Here is a 14,552-nt window from a genome sequence, read left to right on the forward strand (position 1 = left end):
GACCGGGGCTCAGATTCAGCCGTCAAACTACTTTTGGTGTCCTGTTGCAGCTTGTAACATATATCGTGTCCTTTATTTCAAACAGGCACAAGCGGATTAATACTCGTAAAACGCTGGTAATTGAAAGCTGCCCTGACGACGATCTGGTAAACCTGGAGTTTCTGGACGAGGTAAAGTTGCATTAAACTGGGATTAGTCAATTCTGATCATTTTCATTTCTAACACTGCTTGACTATTCTTTTTTTCTTTCTAAAGGAGATAATAATCAGTCATCTCCAGAAGCGGTACGATGAGCTTCAGGTCTACACTTACGTTGGCGACATCCTCATCGCTCTCAATCCTTTTCAGAACCTCAGCATCTATTCTCCTCAGGTTGGTGGAAAAGCATTTTCACATTTTCCCAGAGATAAATGTTCGAATCGAACAGATTAAAAAAAACAAAAAAAAACACAATAATACTATGAGCTGATCATTTCACATTTTTACCATTTTGTGAATTTAGAGTTTTGGATGTTTTGTGCCTGACTTTTCAAGACTTGAAAAGGAGGCGTCTCTCTCTGATCAGATGTTTATAGTGATATTCCAGTTCATTCTTAACAAACACTGGTTCTTAATTTAGTTCAGAAAGGTTTAAATTATTGATACATGTTTATAGTTCTCCACTTACCCATTTGAAGCTTCACAGCTTCAACACAGACAACTTATTGTTAATGTATTATGTTTGGTCTGAAATAAAGTTTAAATGTATAAAGATGCGACTCACCAATTAGTATACTGATTATAATCTGTTTTATCCTCTCCTATTGTCTTTGCACTAAGTTTATTTTATAGTGTCTGAACTGCCCCTGTTCACATATTTTAATGTTTTTGTCATTAGAATACAGAAAAAGTTAAATATTTGAACTAAAACGCATCACATATAGTTTTAAAATACCATTCATTCAGAGCAGACTTTTTTTTTTTTGGTTTTGTTTCGAACCTTAAACTTCTATTGCACATAACAAACTTGAAGTGAGCTGCTTTCACAAAAAATAGATAAAGATAAATAAATCAGGATCAACACGTTTAATGATCTCTAAACTATTGTGCTATGGAGACGATGGAAACACAATTTGACAAGTAATTTTAACCATTTTCTGCAATCTGCCCTGCTATCAGGGAAGTTGACCTGTCATGTCTGGCCCAAACTAGGACGAAAACCACGAAATTGCAGACTTTTTGACAATTGTATGTATGTGATCTGCACCCTCTTATAAACTCTTTCGTTTTTCTTCTTTAGTTTTCTAAGCTGTATCATGGCGTAAAGAGAGGTGACAACCCTCCACACATCTTTGCCACAGCAGATGCAGCGTACCAAGGAATGGTGACTTTCTGCAAAGACCAGGTCCTCTGGAGGAATACAGTATTACATATTGATAAAAAAGTTTAAGTTCATCCTGTTGGACTGAAATGATCAATTCAGACTATATATGTGTTATTTTTTCAGTGTGCGATCTTAAAAGAGACATACACTGAGCTATGAGGCCATTTCAGTCTGTAGGGACAGAATATCAATGCAGGAAGTTACCCCACTCCTCTCCTTCGTACAGAAACAGCTCAAAGCTTCAGCTCCCTCCTTAGGTTTTAGACAAGCCTGTAGCATGAAATGCAAATAAATAGTTACATTTTATGCAGTTCATTTGGATTTTTAGCTAAATATGTCTCTCTACATAATAACAAAAGGCTGCTTTTTTTTCCAACCAAACTTTTATCTTCCCTGTTGTGTATTTTATCCCCCCACTCCCCCTTTTTTTGTATCCTCTTGTAAAGTTTAAACCTTGCTGATTTTCTACAACATATGTAAAAGCAGCTGGCCCACATTGACGGTGTGGACTGTAGTCTTGATAGTTTGTCTGTTAAACCATGAAAAAATGTCCAAGTTGTATATTGGTTGACAATTTGTTTTTGCTGTTCTTTTAGTGCATCATCATTAGTGGTGAAAGTGGAGCAGGGAAGACGGAAAGTGCTCATTTGATTGTTCAACATCTTACCTTCTTAGGAAAGGTATTTTCTCACATGATCAATATTTCTCACTGGACAGTGTTTACCAAGCAATCTGTTATTCCCTCATGCAAAACTGAGAATGCACTCGATGTTTCTCTCAGGCAAACAACCGGACTCTGCGGGAGAAGATCCTGCAGGTCAACCCTCTGGTCGAAGCCTTCGGAAACGCCTGCACAGCCATCAACGATAACTCCAGCCGGTTTGGTAAATACCTGGAGATGAAGTTCACACCGACTGGAGCCGTCATCGGGGCAAAGATCTCCGAATATCTGCTGGAGAAATCGCGGGTTATCAAGCAAGCAGCGTGAGTGAAACCTTTAACTCGCCGTATATTTAAATTTGTGTTACGCTTCTAACAAATGTTTGATGTTTGCTCTTGATTCAGCGGGGAGAAGAACTTTCATATATTTTACTACATGTACGCCGGGCTTTACCACCAGTCCAAGCTGAAGACTTACAGGCTGCCGGACAGGACGCCTCCTCGGTTTGTACTGCAGTTTTATGTGCTGATACGCTGAATTTATGCCTGGCTCTGACATGTTTCTTAAAAATAAAATCACAAGTGTGTGAACCTTTTTCCAAACCTGGCTTTAACATAAAATGTTGTAAAACATTAGGTGCTCACCCCCTTTTATATTTTTCAGTTTTTTTTAATTTTTTGTCACACCAAAATGTTTTAGATCATAAAGCACATTTTAATATCTGACAAAAAATATTATGGTAAACTTACTTTTATAACTTAAGAATGGGCCTGTTACTCAACTTGGACCAAGTTGAGTTGCTAACTATTTTCCTTATTAAATGTACCATTTAAATACTGATGGAAGCTGCATAACATTAGGAAAATGCATCAGTCATAATACATACTTTTTAGACTCTTTTCTTTCTTTTAGTTTTGTTTTTATCACTTCCACTATTAAAAATGTACATGAAGTGTTAGCATTGCGGGTAGTGAAAGTTCAGGTAATAAAATGCTAACATTTAAAATTTATTTTTTGGCACTGAAGATAAAATATTTGGTGTAATACTGATTTGCAATACTCCATACATGGATATTGCAACAAGAGTTGTGACTATACATTTCTTGTATTTGCTCAGTTATCTGTGTCTGATGTAATTTTTTTTTTTTACATTACCTAGCAAAATTTTGAGTGAAAAGAGAAGAAACCTGTAACCCGTTCTTAGATTTGTTTTTATTTTTCCATTGTGTTGTTTCTCTTTTTGACAAACGCTGACATGCGTAACTTTCCTGGTATTGAAACTTGACATCTTCTCTCATAATCGCTCTCTCTCTCTCTGCAGGTACATTGACAGTCAGCAGAGCAAAGTGATGCAGGACATTGTCTCGAGGAAACAGTACAAGGAGCAGTTTGACGCAATTCAGGAGTGTTTCAGAAACATCGGCTTCACAGAAGAAGTACTTTGCATGACTTAAATACTTAAACGTGTATTTTCTTTAAGTGCCACGATGACTGGGTTCTCTTTCATGCTTTTCTTTTCACAGGAGGTGAACTCTGTTTACAGGATTCTGTCAGGCATTCTGAACACGGGCAATATTGAGTTTACTGCCATCACGTCTCATCACCACACAGATAAGAGTGACGTGCCTAACTCAGAGGCCTTAGAGAACGGTGAGACGCAGCAGCTCGGCTCTCTGTCTGTAACGACGATCTCCTGTTTTCAACGAAACCATTTGAAACTTGTTTAGATGAATGATTGTCAGGCACTTTCTTTCTAAAATGTGTTACGGCACATTGGAGCAACGCGTACCACAAAAAGCAAAAAAAAACAACAAACAAACAAAAAAACTATATTGTAGGAAACAGAACAACAACACAGTTGAAAGCTGAAACATTTCACAAACATATCCATCAAAATTATGGATGCTACTATTGTGATTATTTATGTCTTTGCTCCTTCTACATAAAATTTGCAAAACTGATAAGTCTTAACTGATTACTGTAAAAAAATGGATAAAGTTTTATTACCAAAGAAAATGTGTTTAAATGATTTTATGACACTTGCTTTTGGGCTTTAATGCAAAGTGATTTAAGAATAACAGAAAAAAAGTGTTTTTGATCTAAACGTTCAGCTTGCAGGACATAAAACAAACAGCTATCCGACCTAATGAAGAGATCACAGAACAAAAAATATCTCTCACTATATTGATTTTCCGTATTCTGTAGGAGACAGAAGAGCTGTTTAGTCTGGTGTATCCCTTCTCTTTCTATATAAACAAAATAATTCACAAAACATATTTTTCCTTCAGGACAAATTTACAGCAGAAGTACAAAAAACATCCCTCTGACAAAAGAAAAAGAAAATTAAACCAAAAGACAACAGTTTAGCAAAAACCTTACAAAATTACTAGTGTATTTATTAGTGCTTTCATTTTATCTTATATTATATCAGATCAGATTATGATAATATGATATGTTACATTATTTTACATTATTACATGTGTACTATACAGTATACTGTGCAGAGCTTAAAGAGGCAGGGATGACCACAAAGCTTTAGACCCGTTTAGATGGGCATCTAACAAAAGAAGACTAAACAATGTAAACTGAGGGTTGAAGTGTATAATTGAGTTTCCGTCACCGATAAAAACGACTTATCTCAGAGACGCCACATACTGTAGCTCAGTGGTAGGGCTGGCACACCATAAGTAGTGGCTGCAGTTGTCCACAGTTCGATTCCCGGCACCTGGCCATTTTAGAACGTACTTGTGTGTAACAATGTTTTAGTAAAAACTCATTTGACACAGACTTATCTGAACAAAAGAGGACTTTTTACAAACGAGCCCATTGCAGATCTTCTCAACGTTCCTGGAGAAACCAAAGTCGATAGAAGAGCTTTATAAGAACTATTATCATAGTGTTTTTATATGTGTATAGGCAGCGCACAAATGGCTTCCCACATTTGGATTCATTACTCTAGAACCAACTACTGTTCAGTCTTCTATTGCACACACTTCCCACAGACGGAGTCCCTCAGACTGTGTTGAAAATTATTTACACGCTTGTGTGAATATAGAAATTTCATTATATATTGACACATGCATGGGTTGTTTGTAGCCTCTTTTATATTTACCAGCTCCTTTTCCCCACTATTGATCACGTCTGAAACATTTTTTACCGAAGCAGAATGTAAATGTGGGTGAAATATAAAAGACTTTCAGTTTATGATGATCCTCCTGAAGCAAAACCACGCCTTTCTGAATGGCATTATGTGCTTTATTCAAAAGACAAATCTTATATTTAGATGAAAATGATTGTTCAAATTACCTTCGTTTTCAGCTGCGTCTCTGCTCAGCATCGGCTCCGAGGAGCTCCAGGAAGCGCTGACCTCTCAGTGCGTGGTCACGAGAGGCGAGACCATCATCCGCACCAACACCGTGGACAAAGCCGCCGACGTCCGAGACGCCATGTCCAAGGCCTTGTACGGACGCCTCTTCAGCTGGATCGTCAACCGCATCAATTCGCTGCTGCAGCCCGACATGAAGATCTGGTGAGAGTGTGTGTACATCTGTGAAGATGTCAATGCCACCTTTGTTGATTGTCTCAGACGCCGGCGCAGAACCTCTGCAAAGCCCCGATGACCTCTGCGGACGTCTGCAGGGGAGGATGCAAAGATGCAGAGGAGAATATCAATGGGCACGCACAAGACAAGCAAAAGAAGAGCAAAAAAAAAATAGAAGTTTTAATAAATTTTTGATACAGAGTTGCGTGCGGAGAAAATAATGTTCAGATGATTAAAAAGACTTCAGAGAGACTCCAAAGAGGCTCTTCATTGATCCAAAAGAATTCCTTTATAAATATGAGCATTGAGTGTCAAAGAGTCGTCTCACAGAAATGAGGAGAAGCCAGAGTTCCTGTCTAAATTCAGCTCATCTTTTCTGATTCCTTATTGCCTGTAATAACTGGGCAGAGCAGGCTTTTAAGGTGACCTTTACTTCATGTGGGGAATGACTGATTAAGAAGCAGGAGCATGAATATAATGTAAAATATCGTTCAAAAACATGTTAACTCTTCGACCGTGCTGTAACATTGTTTTGTTTGTGCAGACTCTGAAAACACTCCGAGGTTTGAGACTGAAACAAAACCAGTCACAGAGCTTTTATAATACCCGATGTTTGTGATTTCTTCCAGATCCGACTCTGTATATGGGTTGAACTTGGATTATCATTAAAGTTTTATCAATTATTACGGCTGCTGGGGGATTTGCAGCTTCCTCCAACACAGAAGAATAAGTTTGTTTGTCCCGCTTTTCTCCTTTGAAGTGCCGCAGAGAGCTGCATGAATGTGGGAATCCTGGACATCTTTGGATTCGAAAACTTCAAGAAGAACTCGTTTGAACAATTGTGCATCAACATTGCAAATGAGCAGATCCAGTTTTATTTCAACCAGCACATATTCGCCCTTGAGCAGGTGAGTTTTTCCTGCAGAAAACCGTCATGCCAATACACTTTGCAAACACATTTTAGCTCGAGATTCTCTCCTAATGTGTTGTGAGTGAAGAGCCATTTAAACAAAATGCTGTTTTGAAAATAACTACTTGTACTTATTTATTTGTTTGTTCGCAACATGACATCTCGCTTATTTGTTAGCATACACTTGTGCTCTACAAAATTACTCTTAATTGACTTAATGAAGCTGTTTACTTTGAAGTGTGTCAAGCTTTTGCTTTGCTTGATGGAAATGAATAGACGTTAATCAAGGAGCCTTTTAATACAACGCCTTTAAGTTAACACTAACAGCTGTTTCTCCAAGGTAAAGTGAAAGTTGTTGTTTTGCTTATTAACAAATACTGAACTAAAGCACAAGCCACAGGATGTGATTCGTTGCTTCCAGTCTCTTGTCCTCTGCTCTGCTTAGTCTTTAGTATTTATCTATAGCAGCAAGATTAAAGTACTATGTTTGTAAAAAAAATATCCCCACCCCCCCTGACATTTGGATATTTTGATACAGCCTATGTTTATGAGAAAAACCAACACTAAGCAGTGCTTAATTTTCAAATTAGGCAAATACAACGACCTGAACCTTGACTGTTGTGGTATGTTTCTACCAGCTTTGCACATCAGATGACTACATTTCTTGCACCTTCTTGTCTAAATAAACAAACTTGCTCAAATTGGAAGGTGTGTAACTGTGAGGATCAATTTTAAAATCCTGACACGTGCCTCTCAACCATTATGTATTTTTCAGACCATAAGCCGCTACTTTTTTTCCTATGTTTTGAACCATGCGGCTTATAGCCCCGTGCGACTTTTCTGTGGATTTTTCTTCAACCACCAGGGGGTGCTTTAGCAGGAAGTGAATCATTGGAAGTCAAAATTGGAAATCAAAGAAGAAAGTGATGATTTTCATTTTAGAACAAGCACATGCTAGCAACAGGCACGACGGAGAAATGTTTTCAAAATCATAATCCCCTCATCATGGAAACCACACGAAGAAGTTCAGATGATGCAGCTTTTAAGTTGAAGGCTATCGATCTGGCGGTACATGAGGGAAATACAGCCGCTGCACATACACCCGGCGTGAATGAATCCATGGTTCAGCATTGGAGACGCAGGACTGCGTTCTTAATAAATCCAGCAGGTTTAAATCCTTTTGGAAAACCGAGAGCGGCTTATAGCCCGGTGTGGCTTATATATGTACGTTTCCGATTAATTTTTCATGTTTTGGAGATGCTGTGGTCACTTGTTTAATTTTCTTTTCTCTATAGGCTAGATTAGTGGAATGCATTACTTATTCTGCTGACAGAATAACTAGTAGTCCACCTGAACCGTGGCTCTCTGCAGCTCCTCCACACCTGCAGTTTGGCCTCTTTGCTGCTTCTCGGATTAATTCTCTCTTTGCTCAGCTTTGTAATTTTAGGTAGACGGCCATATCTTGGTAGGCTTTACAGTTGAGCTGTACTCTTCCTTTAAATGTCTTTACAACTTCATCTCAGACCCGTCTGCTGTGTTTCTTAGTTTTCATTATGCTGTTATTTCATTTCCATTTCACAATTATGCGCAGCTTTGTGTGTGTCTGCCACATAAAATCCCACAAATTTGCACTGAAGTTTGTGGTTTTGACGTAAGAAAATGTGAAAAAGTGTGAATACGTTTACATCAAAAGCTGAATATTCTGCTTTAAATGATGCTGTGATAATTGAAAATTAGGTCTTAAGCTTGTGAAAAAGTTTCTACTGAGTTGTGGGGCTAATGTTCTGTACAAGAGGGATCTTTATTTGGTGTGCACGTCTTCGTTGCTGCTGTGCTCAAACTGATTATTCCAAGATGATGACTTAAACATGAGGAGGGTTTAGATCCATTGGTTCTACTTTATTAGTAAAATATATATTTAAAGGAACTTTTTGATCTGACGTTAAATAGATGCCATAATAAGATATCACTGCGGGTTATTTGCACATTGAAATAAATTATGAATAAGTAAGTGGCTCTATTTGTTAGTTTGGAGCGCCTCTGTATTATGCATTCATTCTATTATGCTGTAAACTTCATCACACAGCCAGCTGCAGCTCTTTGGTTTAGTTGATTATGAGCTCTTTTCTGCCCCCCCTCCTCTGCACATACGCACAGCCACAAATCATATTTACCCCAGATTGTCTAATTGGGTCATTTAGAAAAACCATTAACTGGTTTATTCTATATTTTCTGGTCCTAATTAGATGGAATACCAGAGCGAGGGAGTGGATGCCAGCCTGGTGGAGTATGAGGACAACAGGCCCATTCTGGACATGTTCCTGCAGAAGCCGATGGGGCTTTTATCCTTACTGGATGAGGAGAGTCGCTTCCCCCAGGCCACCGATCAGACCCTTGTGGGTAAGACAGTGAATAACCTGTGGCCCCATCCACAGAGGTGCAGCGTTAGTTTTTTCCACACAGGGTCAGGTTGGTTTGGATAGCTTTTAGTACATTATGAAAGCTTTTTGAGTTTATTTGGCTTATCTTCGTCTGACAATAACATTTGTTTGATGATCTGAAACACTGAAGTGTGACAAAAAAGCAAACAGATGAAACCTGTAGGGAGGAAAATACTTTTTCACAGCACTGTAGCTGCAGCTCATTATGCATGTAAAGCCTTTTAACACCCCGTTTTATTCTCTTTTTATGTCTTGCTCACAGATAAATTTGAAGACAATCTGCGTTGCAAATATTTTTGGATTCCTAAATGCATGGACCTTTGCTTCGGAATACAGCATTATGCTGGAAAGGTATCACATGTTTGCTTGCTAGATTTTGGAACATAAATTTAATAATACATACACACACACACACACACACACACACACACCCACACACACACACACACACACACACACACAGACTCTCACTTAGTCTCAACCTGCATTTTTTTTTTACAGCAAAGATTTGAAGTGATGCACTCGGATCATTCTGGGCTCATGAGAATGAGATGAGGTGTTAGTTTGTTTTTAATGTGCAGCACTTTGGCTACCCTAGTGGTTTTTGAAATATGCTATAGAAGCAAAGTTGATTGATTGATTGATTGCAATCTGAATTTAAGCAAATTTGTAATTATTGTGTAAACAATCAAACAAAAAAACTCCATAGTGAAATAGGCCTGAGCTTTATACTTGTAGGCTGTAACCAGGCGCTGTCAGCCAGCCTGACGAGAGGTTTTATTGTCTGATTACATCACAGACCTTATATTAGCTTAATAAATGCTTTCTGTGAATGCTTTCATGAACACAGATCTTCATATGTTTAGCTTGGACTAAACCAGCCTCTAGATGGCACAAACACAGATCTCACTTTGATGAGAAATATGGTCTTATTGTTTTTATATCTCGACTGCATCTTCTTGATTGCTTGTTCATACAGTACATACTGCTATGAGGCTCAGTAGAGACACCGGCCAAACAACTGACTTAAAAGTGACTCCAACTGCAGTAAAAGTTGACGAGATGCTTTTTTTTATCTAAAATAAAAAACCCTTCTTGTAACATCAAAATTACATAAAACACAAAGTTTAAGAATAAATAATATATATACGATTTTTAACTAGTACCACATAATACAGCCAATGGTTTCCTGGGATTGTTAGGTTAGCTTCCAGGAACTTATTGGGTTCTTTCCTGAAACTTTCATAGTTATGGACTAAATCACACATCAAGTTCTGAAAAGCACTCGTTAAATTCAGGAAAGTAATCGGCAACGTGTAAGTTCAGGAAAGTACCTGGTCTGTTCTGGGAAAGTTTTGGGAAGTATACCCATTAAGTTCCTTAAAGAGATATTGAAAGCACCCAGTAACTTTCAGGAAAGTAAACCATTAGTTTCAACGAGGTTCAGGCTGTAAAAACTCAATTTTAAACTTAAAATTTTTTATATGGCTGTACCTTTATATGAACATTCCCTACGTTTTGTTTAAGAAATGTTACATGTTTATGCTATCAAACTATAGTAGTATTTCGTATATATTGGATAACTTCTTGTTGCTTACTTTGACACAGAACAGAGTGCGTTGCTTTAAGAAAATTGCTTGGTTCCCTAATATTTAAGGTTTTTGTTTGTATTTCTGGCGTTCTGCTCGACAGGTGATGTACAACGTAAATGGATTTCTGGAAAAGAACCGGGACACTCTTCCTGCAGACATCGTTTTGGTGTTGAGAACATCGGAGAACAAACTCCTTCAGCAGCTGTTTTCCAGCCCTCTGACTAAAACAGGTACGACAAAGGAAAATTATGCCAATTTAGCAAATTTCAGGTGACATTGTTCTCGTCATCACAATAGAAACGGAAACTTTTGAGACAGGCAGTTTGTGTGATGGTGATGCTGTATAAGTGCTGCTTCTATAAACGTTCAGGTAAGTGGGTTTCTTAAAGACGCGGCTTCCAGCCATCCACTGGTCCTCCTCCACTTCAAGCCTCTGCGCGCCGTTCTCGGATAAATCTGCACTCTCCATTATCTCTGGAGAGGCTCAGCTCTCTGCGCGGCGCTCTGTTTTTATTTTCACTAAGCTTTCCCTCTTGGTTTCCCACTGCTGAATGCTATCTGCAAATTGTGGGTGCGGAGGGATATTTTATGATAAGGTTTCTAAATACCCGGGGGATGAGGAAACAGTATTTAGGGAACACAAAAGCAACTCGTCCCACCTCTTTTCTGTTTTTTAAATGAAGGTAGAGTAACGTGCTCGTCATTAGCCGGAGCTGAGGCCTCCTGGTCACTTGACTTAGCTGAAATGCTAATAGATGTCTTAAATGATCAGATCCCCTCTCCTTTATTTCAGCTAAGCCACATTATGTGATCCACATCCTATTTTAGGGTGGGGGGGGGCTGTAAAGGCCTGCTTTCGCTCCCAGCTGCATTAAGAAGGGGCTTCGATTCACAAAAGGCTCCCAAGCTGTGGAAATTTGTGACGTCTGTAAACTTCTATTGCAGCTTGTGCACAAGGGAGCCTTCAGCTATTTCCTCCTGCAGTTAACACCTTCAGAGAAGTGCACACCATAAAAACAAATGCATTGAACACATCTTTTCAGTAAACACTGGCACTGAATAGAAGCTGAGATGTGCTGTAATGTTTACTGTAGGAGTCTCTTACATCTAAAAGCTTCTTCTTTATTCTCTTATTGCTCTGTGGTTTTGTCTGCTCTGCCATTCAGAGGAAAGAATCACGTTAATGTGCGGATTTATTGGAGAAATAAATTGTTTATGTGCATTTTTAAACTTGCTAAAAGGCTTAAACAAAGCTCAGTGTGAGCAGTTAGCCTGTTTGTTAAGAGCTGGAGGTCTGGTCGCCCTGCTGCAGTTTTTGAAAGTACAGATCATCTCTGAAGATAAAAGCTGGTCTGTCTTATCAGTCTGGAAAAGACGGAGTTCTGTTCAAAGTGAGATACAGCACAGCATAAGAAAATTAGAAATCTGTTCTTCAGGGTAGAATTTTTGGAGGGATTTAATTTGCATCTCCCTGCCACGTTATAGATTCACTGTTATCTGTGAAATTACCATTATCTGAGAGGATCTGATGGAAATCAGTTTTTACACCAGGGTGGTTTGAGTCTCTGGGGCTCCTCTCAGTATCACCACTAGGGGACACCCTCGTAGACCTGCAGCCTCTCCAACTGAGGTTGAAATATCTGTCCAAGGAAGTCCAAGAACACATATATATGTACCTGAAGGACGAATTCGTCCCAGCTCATATTCCCTTACTTTGTATTTTCTCAATCCTAACACATGCATGTTTTTCTCTGTCTCTTTTACATGCCCACTTTGAAAATTTGATAGTCCTGCTGTAATGTTTGTGCTCGGTAAGCATCAGGGAGGCAGGAAAGCCCCAGAAAGTAAAAATCTCCCAGGCTGTGAGTAGCGAGGCCACTTGAGCCCCCGGAGAAAGCGGGTCCTTGAGGCCTGGACATGTGGTGGTGTTTTGTCAGAGGAAATGGGATGCATTTGCATGGACAAATTCCTGAGAGCCAGGGTCTTTCCCAGACTGAGGGAGAGGGATCAGAGTGTTTGAATTGGCGCAGCTAAGTCAGGCCTACCAGGGCCTGGGCCACCTTCAGTGGTTCTGTGTGTGTGTGTCAGAGAGTGTGTGTGTTGCCTCAGGGCTGCCTGGGCCTGCTGATTGTACACACTGCACCTCAACACTGCCAGTCCTTTGTTCCAGCACAAAAAGTGTTGTGATATAAAGTGTGACTGCATTTATTATTACTACTGATGCGCTCTTTTTGTCCTCGTAAAAGAGGACTGCGCCTCCCCACAATTTATGAATGGTGAATATTTTGCGGAGTAGTGCAGGTGGAGACTTTACAGAAATTACAGCGCGTTTGTAATCCTAAACAGCAGTATCCCCTGTGTTTACTTCAGATAATGTAGGAGTTGGTGCAGTTCAGTACAACATTTTTCTCTGTTTCCGTTGTAAAAGTGGCCCATACAGCTGACCTGTAATACACACTTCCTGAACATCCTACAGTGGTAGGTTCATAGGATAATGGTATAGTTAGGGTGATGCACCGCATCAACCAACACAGTCCATTAACTGGGGGACAGAAAAATGTCACAAAAATGCAACAAACAGGAGACATACTAGTAGTGCACCACGTTTGTTTTCACACTACTATGACGCCCAGTTAGGCGTTTGGGTTTAACCTCATTGGAAACACTTCCTGAAAACTGCAGATGATGAAATAGCGAACCTAATAGCTAGCTTAGTGTGCGTACGGCATTGTTGCTTGTGATTTTGAAAAGTGACACTAAGCAAATAATGCAAAACAGAAGGTTATCTGTGAAGCAAAGTCATGTACATAGGTGACTGTAAATGACTGCAACACCAGTTTGGAACAACTACTGTAAGCGATTAGCACCGCTAGCACAGTTAGCATACCTAAATGTAACAGCAGTGTCTGGTTATTTTTTATATTCCTACTTTATGTTAGGAATTTCCAACATTTTTAAATCCAGTATATTGTCCAGCAGGTAGTTTTTGAAATCCCAGAAGGATAAAATTTGAGTAACTTCTTGCTAGTTATCTACTTAGCCTTGCTGTTATTCTCAAAGTGTTATCAGTGTTACAAACCAATGTAACTTTTACTGCTCGGTTATATGTTTTGTATTTTTCCTATCTCAACACTATAACATTTAAAGAGAAGACAGAGTTGGCCAACAGACTGTTTACTGACAGAGGACTTGTTTAAATAATCTGGAAAATCTAAATATGTCTGACATGTGAAGCATCTGTTTGAACGGTTTAGCATTTTACAGCCCAATAACTGATTAGATGTGTCCTGCCTCTGAAATTAACTTGTTTGAGCTCCTCCAATGTTATTTGTTGCCTTTCTGAGTCATAATTTAGGAAACCTTCCTGTGTGTGATTAAATTCCTTAAACTGAGGTGAAATTTACATGCATAGTCAGATTTAACTTCTCCCTTCGCCTGTCAAGGGAAGAAATTTGCATCTGAGAGATGCAGTGTGTCTTACATCCAGGCTCCACCTTCAGAAAAATCTTTGGAGGCTCCATCTGAGAGAGTGTGTGTGTGTGTGTGTTTATGTATTTTTGCCAGCATTTACAAAAATCTACTTACGTCTTAAACTCAGACAACCACAACTTTTAAGTGTACTTTTTAATGATGGAAATTTAGCAGAAATGTAAGTTTCATGTGATTTAGTTTATGGTTTAGATTTCAATACTTAACTAAATAAGTTTTACTGAGCTTTCCAATGTTTTTTTTAACGTTGGGATTCAAAGAAATGTTGCTTTTAAGACGTGACACTTGATAATCACATAATAATTTTAATTTCTTGGATAATTTCTCACACTTGGATGCTTTTTCTTAACAACAATGTTCTCTAACTTTTCAAGGTTTAAAGTTTAAGGCTCACATCTGTGTCAAACATTTAAACTTAGGTTTTTTTGTTTTTTTTACATCTTCCTGTCAGGCCACAGCTCTTCCATCCTCTGTGTGCCTTCATGTAAAAGGAGATCGTCCTGACAGGCTTCTCCCGGCTCCATATGTGACACGTTTGGCTCTTTGTTCTCTGCC

The 14,552-nt window shown here is 38.9% G+C and overlaps 1 protein-coding gene across 2 annotated transcripts in view; it reads left to right on the plus strand.

The window, feature by feature from the left end:
- The window catches only part of myo3b (myosin IIIB), an 80,065-nt gene that overhangs the window by 25,652 nt on the left and 39,861 nt on the right, over positions 1-14,552 (plus strand). Inside the window, exons 12-24 of one of the 2 annotated variants that reach the window (XM_016668633.1) lie at positions 86-170; positions 256-372; positions 1,280-1,384; positions 1,960-2,043; positions 2,145-2,347; positions 2,429-2,524; positions 3,343-3,460; positions 3,548-3,674; positions 5,343-5,553; positions 6,326-6,473; positions 8,722-8,875; positions 9,179-9,267; positions 10,609-10,738. In XM_016668633.1, coding sequence (XP_016524119.1) covers positions 86-170; positions 256-372; positions 1,280-1,384; positions 1,960-2,043; positions 2,145-2,347; positions 2,429-2,524; positions 3,343-3,460; positions 3,548-3,674; positions 5,343-5,553; positions 6,326-6,473; positions 8,722-8,875; positions 9,179-9,267; positions 10,609-10,738 — 1,667 coding nt within the window. Of the gene's footprint in view, positions 1-85; positions 171-255; positions 373-1,279; positions 1,385-1,959; positions 2,044-2,144; positions 2,348-2,428; positions 2,528-3,342; positions 3,461-3,547; positions 3,675-5,342; positions 5,554-6,325; positions 6,474-8,721; positions 8,876-9,178; positions 9,268-10,608; positions 10,739-14,552 lie in introns of both variants that reach the window. The other variant, XM_007546453.2, reaches the window with a different exon arrangement.

Source organism: Poecilia formosa, unplaced genomic scaffold (assembly GCF_000485575.1).
Source record: "Poecilia formosa unplaced genomic scaffold, Poecilia_formosa-5.1.2 Scaffold16, whole genome shotgun sequence".
Taxonomy (NCBI): Eukaryota; Metazoa; Chordata; class Actinopteri; order Cyprinodontiformes; family Poeciliidae; genus Poecilia; species Poecilia formosa.